Consider the following 13,917-nt stretch of genomic DNA (forward strand, 5'->3'; position numbering starts at 1 on the left):
CTTCGCATTTGTATTTATTGCACTTTTACTATAGTAAATTAAGACAGTTTGGACGGTAAGAAAAACTAGCATGTTGTTCCCATAGAAACAATTTTAGACTTTCTCTATGTAGTTTCTGGGTGGGGTATTAAGAAAACATTAATCTGTGTTGTGGATGAAAATGCTTCCTTCTTGGTGCAGGTGGAGACAACATTTCTGTTACCAAAGGAGTTGTCTCTAGAGTTGAACCAACACAGTATGTTCATGGTGCTGCCCAGCTCATGGCCATACAGATTGATGCAGCTATTAACCCAGGAAACAGTGGGGGGCCTGCAATCATGGGTGACAAGGTTGCTGGAGTGGCTTTTCAAAACCTTTCAGGTGCAGAAAACATTGGGTGAGTTCTATTGAGCTATTAACTTGTTCTTGACATCTTGTTCCCATTGCAAGAAGGATGTTAGATACTTCAAATGTAGGGAAGATAAAACATTTCCTATTAATCATGAAAATGAGTACCACAAATTTGTTTTTTTGTTGATAACTTTTTTAGTGAGTCTTGGTGCGAACAAATTTTCATACTACTATCTTCTTAACAATTAAATTTATTATGCTAATACACTCTGAAATGTCTACTAATTCTCTTGTCGTTTGATCAGATGGTTTACTGCAAGTTTATGACCAAAGAAACATAAGGGCTAGTTTACTGCACTTTAATATGGAGCAAGTTGTTCTTCTATAAACTAAGAGGACTATTTCAAATTACTTACACAGAAAAGTTTATATCATTATCCTTGCTCCATATATCTTTTGCAGATACATTATTCCTGTTCCAATAATAAAACACTTTATCGCTGGAGTGGAAGACAAAGGCAAATATGTGGGATTTTGCTCCCTTGGTTTATCATGCCAGTCTACTGAAAATGTTCAACTAAGGGAACACTTCCATATGCGACCAGAAATGACAGGTGTTCTTGTTAACAAAATTAATCCTCTTTCAGATGCTCATAACGTGCTAAAGAAAGATGATATTATTCTTGCATTTGATGGAGTGCCAATAGCCAATGATGGAAGCGGTAAGTTTGGCGCCTTTTATCTTATCAAATAGCCCAAGCTTTATTCTCATGCCATTTTTCTTCTCTAGAACAAAATTAGATAGATGCAAGTATGGTCTCTAGTTGCAATGGGTGGTCTGGATCCATGGGAATTTACTGGATATGATGTGTGTTTTGCAGTACCATTCCGTAACAGGGAGAGAATAACTTTCGATCATCTAGTGTCTATGAAGAAGCCTGGGGAAACTGCTATTCTCAGTCTATTGAGAGATGGCATAGAGCAGGAATTCAGCATTTCTCTTCGACCTGTGAGTTCAGTTACCAGTATACTTTGCAGTAGTAATGTATTGGCAGCTTTACATTGCATGTAGTGTAGAGGACATAATAATAATTATAGTTGTTCTAGATGACAAATTTGACAATGAACTTAAAAGTATTTCTAAACCAGCCTTAAGGGATATACAATCACAAAAATGTAAACTTGTGGAAGGAAAAAGAACTACAAACATCTTTAACTAGTAGTTTTACACCAAGTCATTTTTGTTAAGGCTGATCTCCAATAGTGGAATGGAAATATTTATAGCAAAACTGGTAATCTAGAAGTTCTAATTTTCATTTAACCATTGACTATGTATTTTAATATAGGCTCTTGATAATGTTAAATACATTTTATGCGTTGTTCATTAGCTCAATGGCCCTAACACAACTTTATTTACTTTCACTTTGTCTAGACTTGAGTAACAGTAGACCTTGTTATGACATAACACTGATAGAGAGTCATGATATTCCAAAACTACACTCATTGTAACAAACTAATGGACATTGCAGAAATGACAATTTATAAGATTAGCTAACAGGTAGAATCTGCAAATTGTCTAAGGTATACTGGTTGGAAAGTGTACTGATGAGAAAAAGAGGAGGAAGGGATCTAAGGCCATCAAGCCTAAAGAAGTATTTTTCATAAATTGAAAACAATATACTTACATAAATTCATAAAATTTGATTCTTTCAGAAAGGAAAAAATTAATGTAAATCCTATCAGATCCTTTATTTCCTTTTTATCTTTGCATCATTTTATCTCCAGATATGTTCACTCTCTCTGAGACTCCAAATTGTGAACCTAAGCACATTCTAGGAATCCAAAACTTTTTTCTTATGAGATCCCAAAAATTGTAGTAACTTTATATTTTTTCTAAAAATATATTGTTTAATCTAATCAAATCTCTCCTCTAATATAGAAATATAAATTTGAACTGAATTACCAAAAAAATTTGAAGACAATATGAGATCTAACCAACTGAATACTAGATAAGCTAAGTTCTATAAAAAAAAAACAACAGAGAGTCGACATATTTAATCATGCTGAATCAAATTATAGTTCAGTTGCTTGGAGCTTGTGCTTGACATTAATACATGTATATTTGTGTACTTTTTATCTTTTCATGGTTATCATGGATCTCATTGTATATGATTCATACTTCTCAATAAAGCAAATACCACTAAAAGGCATATATTTATTTCAAGATGCAAAGTAGATAAAAGTAGTCCTTTTGAAGGATTCTTAAACTTGATCTATTACAACTAAATTTGATAAATATAAGATTGAGTCTAAGTTCATGGTGAAAATCTAAGATCTCATGCAATAAATCAATGCACATATAATGAAATGATAAATAAACTTGTAAGATCACAGTGAAAATTGGAAGTTTAGAAACTACATATAGGAATAAAGACTGAAAGTTGGAAGAAATGCTAATGAGAAAGAGAGCCTAAAGATTAAAGAAGTAACATTTCTTTTCATCATATCTTATCCATTTACTTAAAAACAAAGTTAAATATAAATTTACATCAGTATTGACACTTTCATGCAGGAAATAAACTAACACATTAGTTTTTTGCACTAGAATGTTGCTTTCCTTTCGTACGATCACCTCATCTTCTTCTTTAGCCTATTTCCTTTTAAGCCAAATACAATAAACCTATACAAATCCTTGGACATCGAAAACTTTTTCCTAATAAAGTCTTTAAAATTACAGTAACTTTATAACTGTTTTCTAATTAACATAGATTTTTTTCTAATCAAGTTCCTTCTCGGATATATAAATAAAGATATGAACAGAATACAAATGTTAACAGAAGACACTTTGATGTTTGATCTAACCAACTTGACTAGACAAGTTAAAGACTCAACATAGATTTACTGAAATCTTTTGAATTTGATCACATTAGAAATCCTATTGTTGGTTGTCTAGAACATTTGTTTTGATTATGAATTGACACGTACGCTCATGTGATTATGCAGCTACAACCTTTAGTTCCAGTTCATCAGTTTGATAAACTTCCGAGCTACTACATATTTGCTGGTCTGGTTTTTGTTCCATTGACCCAGCCCTACCTTCATGAGTATGGAGAAGACTGGTATAACACTTCACCACGTCGGTTATGTGAACGAGCGTTACGTGAACTGCCTAAAAGGGCAGGTGAACAACTTGTCATCCTTTCTCAGGTATGCTTTTAGCATTTTGTTACTTGCAAAGTTTACTGCACAGATTCCATCCAGACACAGTTAGACATTGTGATCCTTTTGAACACAAGGGAACCTGTTGAAAATTTCATGACAATATACAGCCAAGCAAATCCTATGGCAATACATCAAAACTGCCAGTGGACCGAATAATTATACGGTTATTTTATGGCTAATTGTCCTTGCTTGGACTATCCAAGAATTTGATTGTTAATCTTTGGTTCCAGGTGCCTATATCTCCATAAGTCCTATAAGCCACAGGGATCTTATTCCTTCTAAGACAGTACGTAGATGTAGGTCCAGAGCTCTTAGCATGCACCATAGCTTAATTGTTTCCTATAAAAATGGAAGTATCTTATATTTGTAATGTATACATTAGTGGTGGTGGAAGATGATGTGCATTCCATGTACCTCAAAACAAGAAAATACAGACAATTTCCTTCTGTTTTTCCCTTTGCATGAACTATACAATCATCAAACTTTTTTGGTAAGTTGTGATGAAAGTAATCGCACTTCTGTGATAATACATCTTCCTAGTATGTGCTGAGGTCCCAGTGCTGCTTGCATCGACATTTTATTTTGGTAAAATACGTTAATCTTGGAGTCTGAGAATAAAATGGTGATTGAAGAAAGAATTAAACAGTACTCAGTATTTTTCTGGATCAAGATTCCAAACAGTCCTTTTTTCTGTATCCAAAATGATCAGGATCTTGCATTTCCAACTTTGGCATGATATTCTGATTTCAAAGTAACTTCTTGATCCTCTTGTGACTCCTTTCAATCTGCATCATCAAACTGTGGGCATCTAAACAAACTTGTTTGTAGGAAATGGTTTCGTTATCTTTTTGTGGCCCTGGCCTTGATCTTTTGCTATGGAGACTGATATATCTCTTTTTGCTCCAGGTCCTAATGGATGATATTAATGCTGGATACGAGCGGCTTTCAGAATTTCAGGTATTACTTTGAGTTAATTGGAATCCGATTTTAGTGTTTCTTGCCGTTATCTGTTGAAGAACGTTCCTGTTGTGTATGGTAATCAGGTAAAGAAGGTGAATGATGTGGAAGTTGAAAATCTAAAGCATCTGTGTGGGCTTATAGAAGGTTGCACCGAGGAAAGCATAAGATTAGATTTGGATGATGAGAGAGTGATTGTTTTAAACTATAAGAATGCGCGGCTTGCTACCTCCAGAATTCTCAAGCGCCATAGAATACCTTCAGCAATGTCAAACGACCTGATCGATGAGCAAGCAACAAACGGTGAAGTTGAGGTGGCATGCTCAAGTTGATGCTGACCACAGTACTGCTATTGCATCGCATACCACTTTTTAGTTCCTTCTTCATTTATTTAATGGATTTCCATCCAAAAGCTTGAAGTAGAGTCACTAATTTGATCTGAATGTGATGACCCTTCAAGTAATCTTGTCAGACCAAGTGGTCATTTGATATCAGACCACATAAGGTGCATCAGATTGAAATGTCTCAGGGAGCATTCAAATAGTGATTCTTTTCTGCCCTATGTATTTTTGTGCCATATGTGGGGGGAAACATTGTCATAAAAGGCAGTACCTAATGCTAGTTCTTAGAGAAACAAATGTTTTACGAGAGTTCCAACTATCCCAAACAAATCTGATGGCTTCAAGTAGAATGACTAAATTAGCTGTGCCACTTTCTAGTGTAGAATTCATCTGTATCAGCTACCTGCTGTACTTATAAGATTTATTTTAGTCATATAACATTTTTCTGCAAGACTCTTGAGGTGAGAAAAATGATTGTCCTTTGAGCATTTACTAACCTATGTTTAATTGGTTCACATTGTTGAGACTGAGGGAGTCTATCATCCTTGGATGAGAGATTTATCTCGTACCATTTTCTTGTGTTCTCTTGACAAGTAAGGCTGTACATATATCTTTTCCAATATCATTTATACTTCCAATATTGGAGTAGTGTGGTATAAAGCTTAATCCACATAATAACCTCCCATTGTTGGTCTATTTTGAATAAGAAGGCACCATTTAGTTTTGAAATTTTTGTTGAAGAATATGATGACCTGACAATGCTACTGAAATCATTTAATTATGAGATTTTGTTGGAGAATGTGGTGATCTGCCAACACCAGTGAAGTGAACAATAATGGTATAATAAAAGGTGGAAGATGTCATATTTGTGTTGTAAATTGACCATCAAGTAGTTCTTTGTCCATAAAAAGTTAGTGTTTTTTCTTTTTTTTCTCTCGATACACTAAATTGAATAATAATATACTTGAACTCTGTTAAATAATATAATATTAACATAAATTAGTTTGGATGAATTCTCAGTAAAGTCTTCTAGATTGGTGCTCCCTTTTTTGTTTTTACTCCATGAGTGTGGCGTCTCCAAAATATCAAGACATATCAAAAGACCTTTATCCGGTCCATGGATAAATAGATCCATAGTTATGTAGTAGTTATATTTAAAAATGCTATAATTATAGTTGACCTAGAATATTATTGTAATTATTATTAAAAAATATTATAATTGGTATAGAAAAAATGTTTGAAATTCAATCTAGGTTGGTAAGTTACATGTCTTATTTTGAGTCATTTGTATAGGCTTAGGATGTTTTTGTAGAGGTGTCAATAATTCTTATAATCATTTTGATATAGTTTTACATGATTGTTTTACCTCTCTATACTTACTAAGCTGAAATATAATGAAATCTATGTGATATATGAGACGACTAAGAAGAGACTAACCATGTAATTCCTGAGCTTAGAATCAATCGACCAAAGAAAATTGGCAAGCTTTGTGATAATTACTACAACTTAACTTTTTAGAATTCTTCCAACATGATAAGATTTAATTTCCCATATTCAATAATCATCTCCAAACCTATGAGTTATATATAATACCACTACAATAACAAGTTTGTAACACTCCAACTAAGCTATATAAAATATTTATTCATAAGATTTTGATATAGTTTTAGTGGTCTAACATAACCTTCCACATAAATTTGGAGTAAGAATAATATGCCCAATTGATCAAAGTAACAATCCACGTTGTAGTTGGCACATAGTTTTGTTCATCAATTAAATGTCCTTTTGCTCTGATAAATCAATTCTATAGTCGCATTTGCTCTGATAAAGTTCTATTTGGTTATCAAAAACACTATAAGTAAGCATATTTAGAAAAAAAATATTATAAGAAGTCTCTATTTGGTTGTTCATATTTTTAAGCTAAAAATAATAATTATTTAAATTTTTATTTTGTATATATAAGTTGGTTTTTTTTGCCACATTTATAGTATTTTTGAAAAAAGCTTACGGAATTTTATTGAAGTAATCAAAAATATTATAAATAAACATGAGGAAGAGTTGGACAGATTTAGATCGATCCATAAGGGGTTTGGATGAAAAATTATATTAGATATTTGGAAGGTTATGAAAAGGGAATCCGAGGAGTTTTTTCTTTGATTACATAACTACTGAATTTTTTTTTCTTTCCTTTTTATTTGGTTCGAAGGAAGTGATCATAAAGTAAGAAATTTGACTTCCAAACGAAGGAAAGGAATCTATAACACGCATAAAAGTCAGAGATTTGATCTTGACATGGAATGAATATTAAGCGATGGTGGTGCCCTCAAGGCGGGCCCCACTGCCTCGTCTAGCAAGCTCTTGTTGCCACCTCGTCCGTGTCATTTAATGGTCAACGTGATATGTTATGTCAACCTCGGAATGACATCCTACCATAAATGTCATTTCACATAGGTATGCATCAATAATTATTGCGGCATCGCGTCGCAAAGTTCACAACATGCTTCGCCAAATGTCAACCATAGGTTACATAACGTAAGCTAAATCAGCAAAACTATGAATGTGTTCACTATGGTATATCAGCTTCGTATTGTTGTACATTTCATAAGCCAAATTAATTGTATTATAGGATCAAAAAGTCAATTCAAGTTAAAATTCAATTTGATTTACAACATACTTTTTAATTATTTATTTATTTTATTCTCAATTAATACTATTTTGTTTTTCTTGTAGAGTATATATTATAATAAAATATCACTCGGTAAATCATAATATTAGGCAATTTTATTATAATCATTTGAAGTAAATTCCACACACCTAGCATACATATCCCTTCGAATATTGATATCCTATGTATATGTATTCTCTGTTAGTGAACAAATGCGTCGTGGTTGGTGAGTTAGCACGGCCTGGTCCACGGGTCGATGTTGGGAGCTTTATGCAGGGTGATTCAGATGATGAGGTACCCGAGCTCTCAGGAAGGGATGCTGGTTGGCATTGGTTGGGATCGGGGCTGATCGACGACTCCTTGGTGCCGGGCGGATCGTGCTTCCATGCCGAGTCCTTCACCGTCGATGAGTAGTCACTCTCTTATAAAAATGGCCTCCGTCGGATGGTACCCAGTCATGGCCCCTCCGACGAGCAAGTTAGTAACGAGTGGGATTATTTTTTTTCTCTTTTTCCCCCCTCTTTGGTCGGAGGCTAGCTAGGTGTTTTATACCTTGGCGAGAGGGCTGAGGGCGCATCGATTTGGCGTCGCCGTTGGTCCCCGAGGGATGGGACGACCCTTCTGACTGGTCGTCGCGCCGGGGCGTGCAGTGCGGCGTCAGACAGCACCGCCTTGAGCTCCCGGGATAGGATGTGTGGTATATCTTCTTAGTACGAGCTCCCAGGACGGGATGTGTGGCGTGGGGCTCTGACTTGACGTTGTGTCAACTGTGACGTGTTCAGACTGTCAAAATATATCATATCACTCTCTTTCTTGTTTTTGCCGATTTCTATGCTAGTATCGATGAGAAAATAAAAGAAAGAGATATAAGAGCAAGAGTGATTGAAGAGACGAAAAAAAGAAAATTTATTTCTTCTTCTTCTTCTTTTAAGAGTCTCTACACTTGAGCTTCTCTTACTACAACATCTCACCTATTTATAGGGCTTAGATGGGAGTGTTATAATACTCGTACCTGATGGCTAAATTTATATACTTGTAATCTTAAGTTCTAATGGAGTTACGAATTCTAATAGCCATTTGCTCATGATACTTCAATTCCCTCTATAACTAAGTCTATTATTCTTCGTAATAGTTAGTTATTCGTGAGCAACACTTCAGTTTTCTTCTTTCCATTCTTGAATGTCTGTTGATTCACAATCGGATGCTGATAACTATTTATCAACGCTATCGCTATGAGCATTTAGGTTTCCACATATTGGAAATGAAACATCTAGGATTTGAATCACACAAGTTCAAGGATCAAAAATCAAAATATGTACTCAAAATGTTGAGCACATAAAATGCCCCTAATTTAGTCTCTATCAGTAAGAGAAAACTTGAATTGATTTATTTAGGACTTGATGGATATATTATTATTAATATCAGCTCAAGCATCATATTTAGGACTCATGGTTTATGTCTAAGTACTCTACTCGGTTAAAGAATCAGCTATCAAGTTATAACAAATGGTATAGAGGCCTATAGCTTTGTTTTTGGATTATGTTTGGGTTTGATGAGTTCATCAAACCTTACCAAGTGAGCGGGGTTTGATTTTTGGCGAGCCCTTCAGTAGAAAAATTATAACACCCCTAGTTAGGCTAATTTTTAAGTCGGAAAGATCGGTAATACTTACAGCTTAGACTCACATCGGAAGTAGAATAATTGAATTGGTTTATAAGGATTCAGGAGGTGTACAATAATTGAGTATTTTGAGTCTATTGGTTGATACATCAAGTTAATAGATTAATTATTCCATTCGAATGTATCGTGATAATAAAACTTGGATTCAGTTTTCCATTTGTAATGCGTAGCTTCAAGATCGATAAACGATAGATCTCGTCGACAATAAGTTTTTTGTAAAGATGTCTAAAAAGACTGTCGACCTCTATGGATTTGAAACTTCAAATATGTTTCACTTGTTTATATATTTCTAAACAAATTACAATATAGTTTTAAGTTACATGAAGCAGATGCATTCATGAGGAGAAAATAATATTTAAGTTACATGAAGCTAGACACAAAAGAAGAAAAAACTTTCAACTTTCTAGCCTGTGTATCAATTAAATATGAGACAAAGCAATTTCAATCATGTAACACATGATTTTGTTTGATTAACAGTTGAGAAATATTAAGAGATATGTAATTGTGGTTCCCAATTCAAAACAATTATATCAACACTAATGTGGTTTGGCTCACAGACATTCTTTTAGCAACTTTATGTGGTGTTAGGAGCTGCTCCTGGTTCGTATGAATCATAATTTTTTTAGTAGCAATCTTGATTAATGTGATAGACTTTATTGGTAAGGATAATATGTATCACGAAGGCATGGTTAATTTTTCTTAGAAATTAAACTTATTCCATTTTCCTTTACAATTGTTAAAAGCCATACTTAGAAAGATGAGAAATCTCATGAGAAATAAAACCAGAGATGAAAAATGTCTTAGAAAATGAGACATTCACATCTCATTCAATATATTTGATGCATGCTATTATTCTTACGCTTATGTTTCTAAATTCTAAATGCTTCTTTTCATCAGATTCATAAGCTTATTAGGTAACTTGATGATAATCGACGGGTCTGGACCTCAACTCCAAATGACATAGCAGTGCATATCATTTCTTGAGATGAAAGACTAATCGTTATAATAAATCTGCTAGGCATATTTTTTTCTAGTATAAGTTTGTAAAACTACTTTCGAATAAGCTGTTTGATTGTTTCTTGTTTAATTACAATGATTTTGATGAATGGTATAAGAGTAATTGGCTAGAAGGGCAAAGGAATGATTCAAATAATATGGATATGTTTCTTATATATATATATATATATATATATATATATATATACATATATACATATATACACATATATACTCATTTATTAGGACCTTACGATAATCTATCAAGATCTTTACGAGCTAAACTGCTCAGCACCTTCGTTCTTTGCTATTATGGATAATACATTACGACAGTTATGAGTACAGAAGAATGAAAACCACTATGGTCAAACGATGATCAGCCTAATGATCCTATCCTAGGAGATGAATATGATGGATCTTTTGATTAAGATATTTTTTTCTTGCAGCCATTAGCTATATTATGCAACCTGTGTTGTATGCAACATTTGAGATGTGGTGAGAACATGTGAGTGACATAAAGAAAGGTAGTCTTGTCCATACATTTCCCTTAGTTTTATAACTCCATATCTCTTGATCCCTTCATATTGTAATATCAAAGCCACTATGGCCTTCTTAAGATCAAGTGCTTACACCAACGAAAGAGAACTAAGATATATGTAATGTGTTCAAATGAAAGTTTGAGAGATTTTGAAGATGATCCATTGAACCAACACATAGAGAAGTAAGAAACAACTCAAAATATCAAAGGAAAAAAAATTGAAAACAAATGCTTTATTCAAATTTTATCAAGGGTCTGATGATAAAATGTTGGAGATTATCATTCAAGCAAAGTCATCAAAAGAAGTTTGAGAAATGGTCCTCATCATGAACACACACACACACACAGCTTCAAATAAGACTCCGACCAATCAATGCAAGAACTGTATGCAAGTGTAGTAGGCTCAGGCTACTTGGATTTATGGATCATTTGCACATCATCAAATGACAAGCATCTCTCAACTATACTTAGGTCCTCTTGCTTAATTCAATATCATAGTGTTAATAGCACCTAACTCAATCTATATGGCCTTCTTCATGAAATATACATTTTGTAATCCTTTATAGAATGATCAGTAGACTCTTTTCATCTCCACAAATCATGTCATGTTCATTTCATGTGCAACAAGTCAAAGAAGAGTAACCTAAATTTACTAGTCCAAGAAGCTCTTGACTCCATCCTTAGCCTTGTTGTTCTTGTACCTTTATCTAAAAGTTATATTTCATAGACTGGAGGATACATATCAGAAGAAACAAGAGTCAATCATAAAACAATAAGCAAGTCGATACTTTTACGTACACACTCAAATCTACAACCAGTTTTCACCCATACCATGCATAGTGTTCCTACAATTTTACGTACACACACATATATATATATATATATATATACCTGCAAGCAATCACTTAAAGCCAGAATAATCCTTACCAATCTCGGGAAGAGGATTCCACCATTCCCACAGCTTATCCGAGATCATGGACAAAGACATGGTGTGCTGGTTGAGGGGAGCCAACTGGGGCTGTGGAGGCACCGTGACTGATAGAGTATTTGGCGGGCTCATGAAGCTGTGGTCGTAACTCACAAACCTGTTGAGCTCCTCGATCTCAGGAGTGGTCATGGAGTAGTTTGTGGAGGAAAGGAGGGAGTTCTTGGAATGGTGAAGTGGAGCACTGTCTTCTTCCATGGATGCAGTGGATACGGTAGATAGTATGGGAGAGGACAAGTTGGTTGGAGTTGCACCCTGCAGCATCGGCACCTTCTCCATGACCAGCGTCAGTGAAGGATCAACTCCCGGGAGTTGCCGGCGAGGGCAGGAGAGCTTTGCCGTCCCTCGAGAGGATGACGGCCGAGATGCCAGTGGTCCGGGGAGCTGGAGGTGATCTACTACACCAGTTCTCTTGTAGACGCGGCACAGCGAAATCTCAGTCTGCACAAGAAAATTGAGCTTGGCATGTTTGACATCAAGAAGAGAAGAATTTGATACAAGAAGCGATATGGTTAGAAAATATTCGTGTGTCACGAGAGATTTAAACGAAGATATTGAGTTTGGCTCACAATATAAGAACTTGAGTTTTTGGATTGGATCGGTGTCTGATCTGATATATGTTAATTCTGACTAGTTTGACTCATACACATCGTAAATAAATTTCCAACAGAATCTAACGAAGGTCTATTTGTTCCTCTTCATCCCACTGCTTCCATGGCCGACAAAACCTAGGTTTTGGTTGATAGCGTTACAAGGGTTAGAAAGTGAGATAGACTTTCTAGTTTTGAATTACTATTCCTCAAAAAGAAGAACTTGATTCAGAGGACAATCTGTTGTTGAGAAAAAAGGAAGGCCACATGGCAGAGAAATAGGTATTAGATGAATCATTTCATAGAAGGATTAATTCAAGATAAACAGGAAAAAAAAGAAATTATATTGTATATATCATTTCAAGAGAGTTAAGATCTTGTTACACTTGGAATACGAGAGAATTAAAGAGGAGATGGAGTAGACGGGGGGGACAAGAAATAGGCCTGAACAGATAAAGAAGGAAGACAGAAACAAAAGAAGAATTGAGCTCGAGGATTATTTTCTTTCAAAGGAAAATACGAGTTTTAGGAAGCAGATAGAAAACTAAGTAAAGAGAAGAGAGGAGAAGCAAATGAGGCAGTTTTTCCTTCCAAAATCATAATCATTAAATCATTTTTAGTAGCTATATTTGATAAATAGAGCTGTGCTTTACTGACGAATGTCGAAAAGGAAATCCATATTCCTGCATGGTTTGAGTCGACAGTACGGGGAAATATAGATCTTGTTTTGAAGACACACAACAGACAACGACAAAGGAGAGAGCTTCTCAGACTTACTCTCAGGCACTGCACTGTCTCGCCATGCGGCAGCCGGTACTCGTTCATGATCCAGCTTGTTCTGATGCCCTTGGGAGCCTTTCCGGAGTAGAACACAAGCGTCTTCTTCAATCCGATGGAGCCACGGTGGTTCTCGCCTCGGATTATCCGATCCGCACCGGTTGCCTTCCAGTATCCTGATCTGGTCACCCGGTTCGGCCGATCTCCGTTTCGGTACTTGCGATCTCGTGGAACGTAGAAGAACCATTCCTTCTCGCCGATTGCAGCTAACGCTGTATCAGTTCATCAGATCAAATGGAGAACACAGAGATCGAATGCTATAGCGAGGTAGAAGACGAACCAGGAAGCTCCCATGGGTCGTAGCGGTACAGATCGAGGAATGGTATGAGCTCCACGTTGAACCGCTTCCCCTCGACTTTACGCCGGAGGTAGAACTCGAACAGCTCCTCCTCGGTGGGATGGAAGCGGAATCCGGGCATGACGAGATCATGCTCGTGCCCATCCTTACCATCGTCATCTCCACTCATGGCCGGCTTCAATCTGGAACCACCAAACCCCTTCACCGCTCAGCTCAACCCCTTAAATGAGTGCAAGTTGCAGGAAGAGGAGGGAAGCTGATGGTTGCTACTATACACTACCACTAGAATCTGCCAAACCAATCACCGTCTCTTTCTGTAGACGTCTCAAGGGGTAGGAAAAGAAAGGAGGGAGCATTTAGGAGTGAAAGATCAGAAGGAGACATGTCAAGAAGATGACAGCTTGCAGGTAGCTACATTGAGGTAGGTGATTGGCTTCCTCGTCTTCTCCAGTTCTCTCAAACCTTCTACTGTCTTCTC

At 35.8% G+C, this 13,917-nt stretch overlaps 2 protein-coding genes across 2 annotated transcripts in view; one reads left to right on the forward strand and one right to left on the reverse strand.

Moving 5' to 3' along the window:
• Nucleotides 1-5,301, forward strand: part of LOC104000217 (protease Do-like 10, mitochondrial) — a 7,136-nt gene extending 1,835 nt beyond the window's left edge. The window contains exons 3-8 of the mRNA XM_009422202.3: nt 181-376; nt 793-1,052; nt 1,212-1,339; nt 3,334-3,537; nt 4,459-4,509; nt 4,596-5,301. Coding sequence (XP_009420477.2) covers nt 181-376; nt 793-1,052; nt 1,212-1,339; nt 3,334-3,537; nt 4,459-4,509; nt 4,596-4,841 — 1,085 coding nt within the window. The 3' untranslated portion in view covers nt 4,842-5,301. The remainder of the gene's footprint in view (nt 1-180; nt 377-792; nt 1,053-1,211; nt 1,340-3,333; nt 3,538-4,458; nt 4,510-4,595) is intronic.
• A 6,193-nt stretch (nt 5,302-11,494) lies between these two features.
• On the reverse strand, nt 11,495-13,700 carry LOC135612325 (NAC domain-containing protein 35-like). Its single transcript, XM_065108474.1, has 3 exons — nt 13,422-13,700; nt 13,082-13,353; nt 11,495-12,155 (listed from the first exon to the last, which is right to left on the reverse strand). The coding sequence occupies exons 1-3, from the start codon at nt 13,606-13,608 to the stop codon at nt 11,631-11,633; spliced, it is 984 nt and encodes a 327-aa protein (XP_064964546.1). The 5' UTR covers nt 13,609-13,700; the 3' UTR covers nt 11,495-11,630.
• Nucleotides 13,701-13,917: the final 217 nt, after the last annotated feature.

Source organism: Musa acuminata, chromosome BXJ1-2 (genome assembly GCF_036884655.1).
Source record: "Musa acuminata AAA Group cultivar baxijiao chromosome BXJ1-2, Cavendish_Baxijiao_AAA, whole genome shotgun sequence".
NCBI classification, from domain to species: domain Eukaryota; kingdom Viridiplantae; phylum Streptophyta; class Magnoliopsida; order Zingiberales; family Musaceae; genus Musa; species Musa acuminata.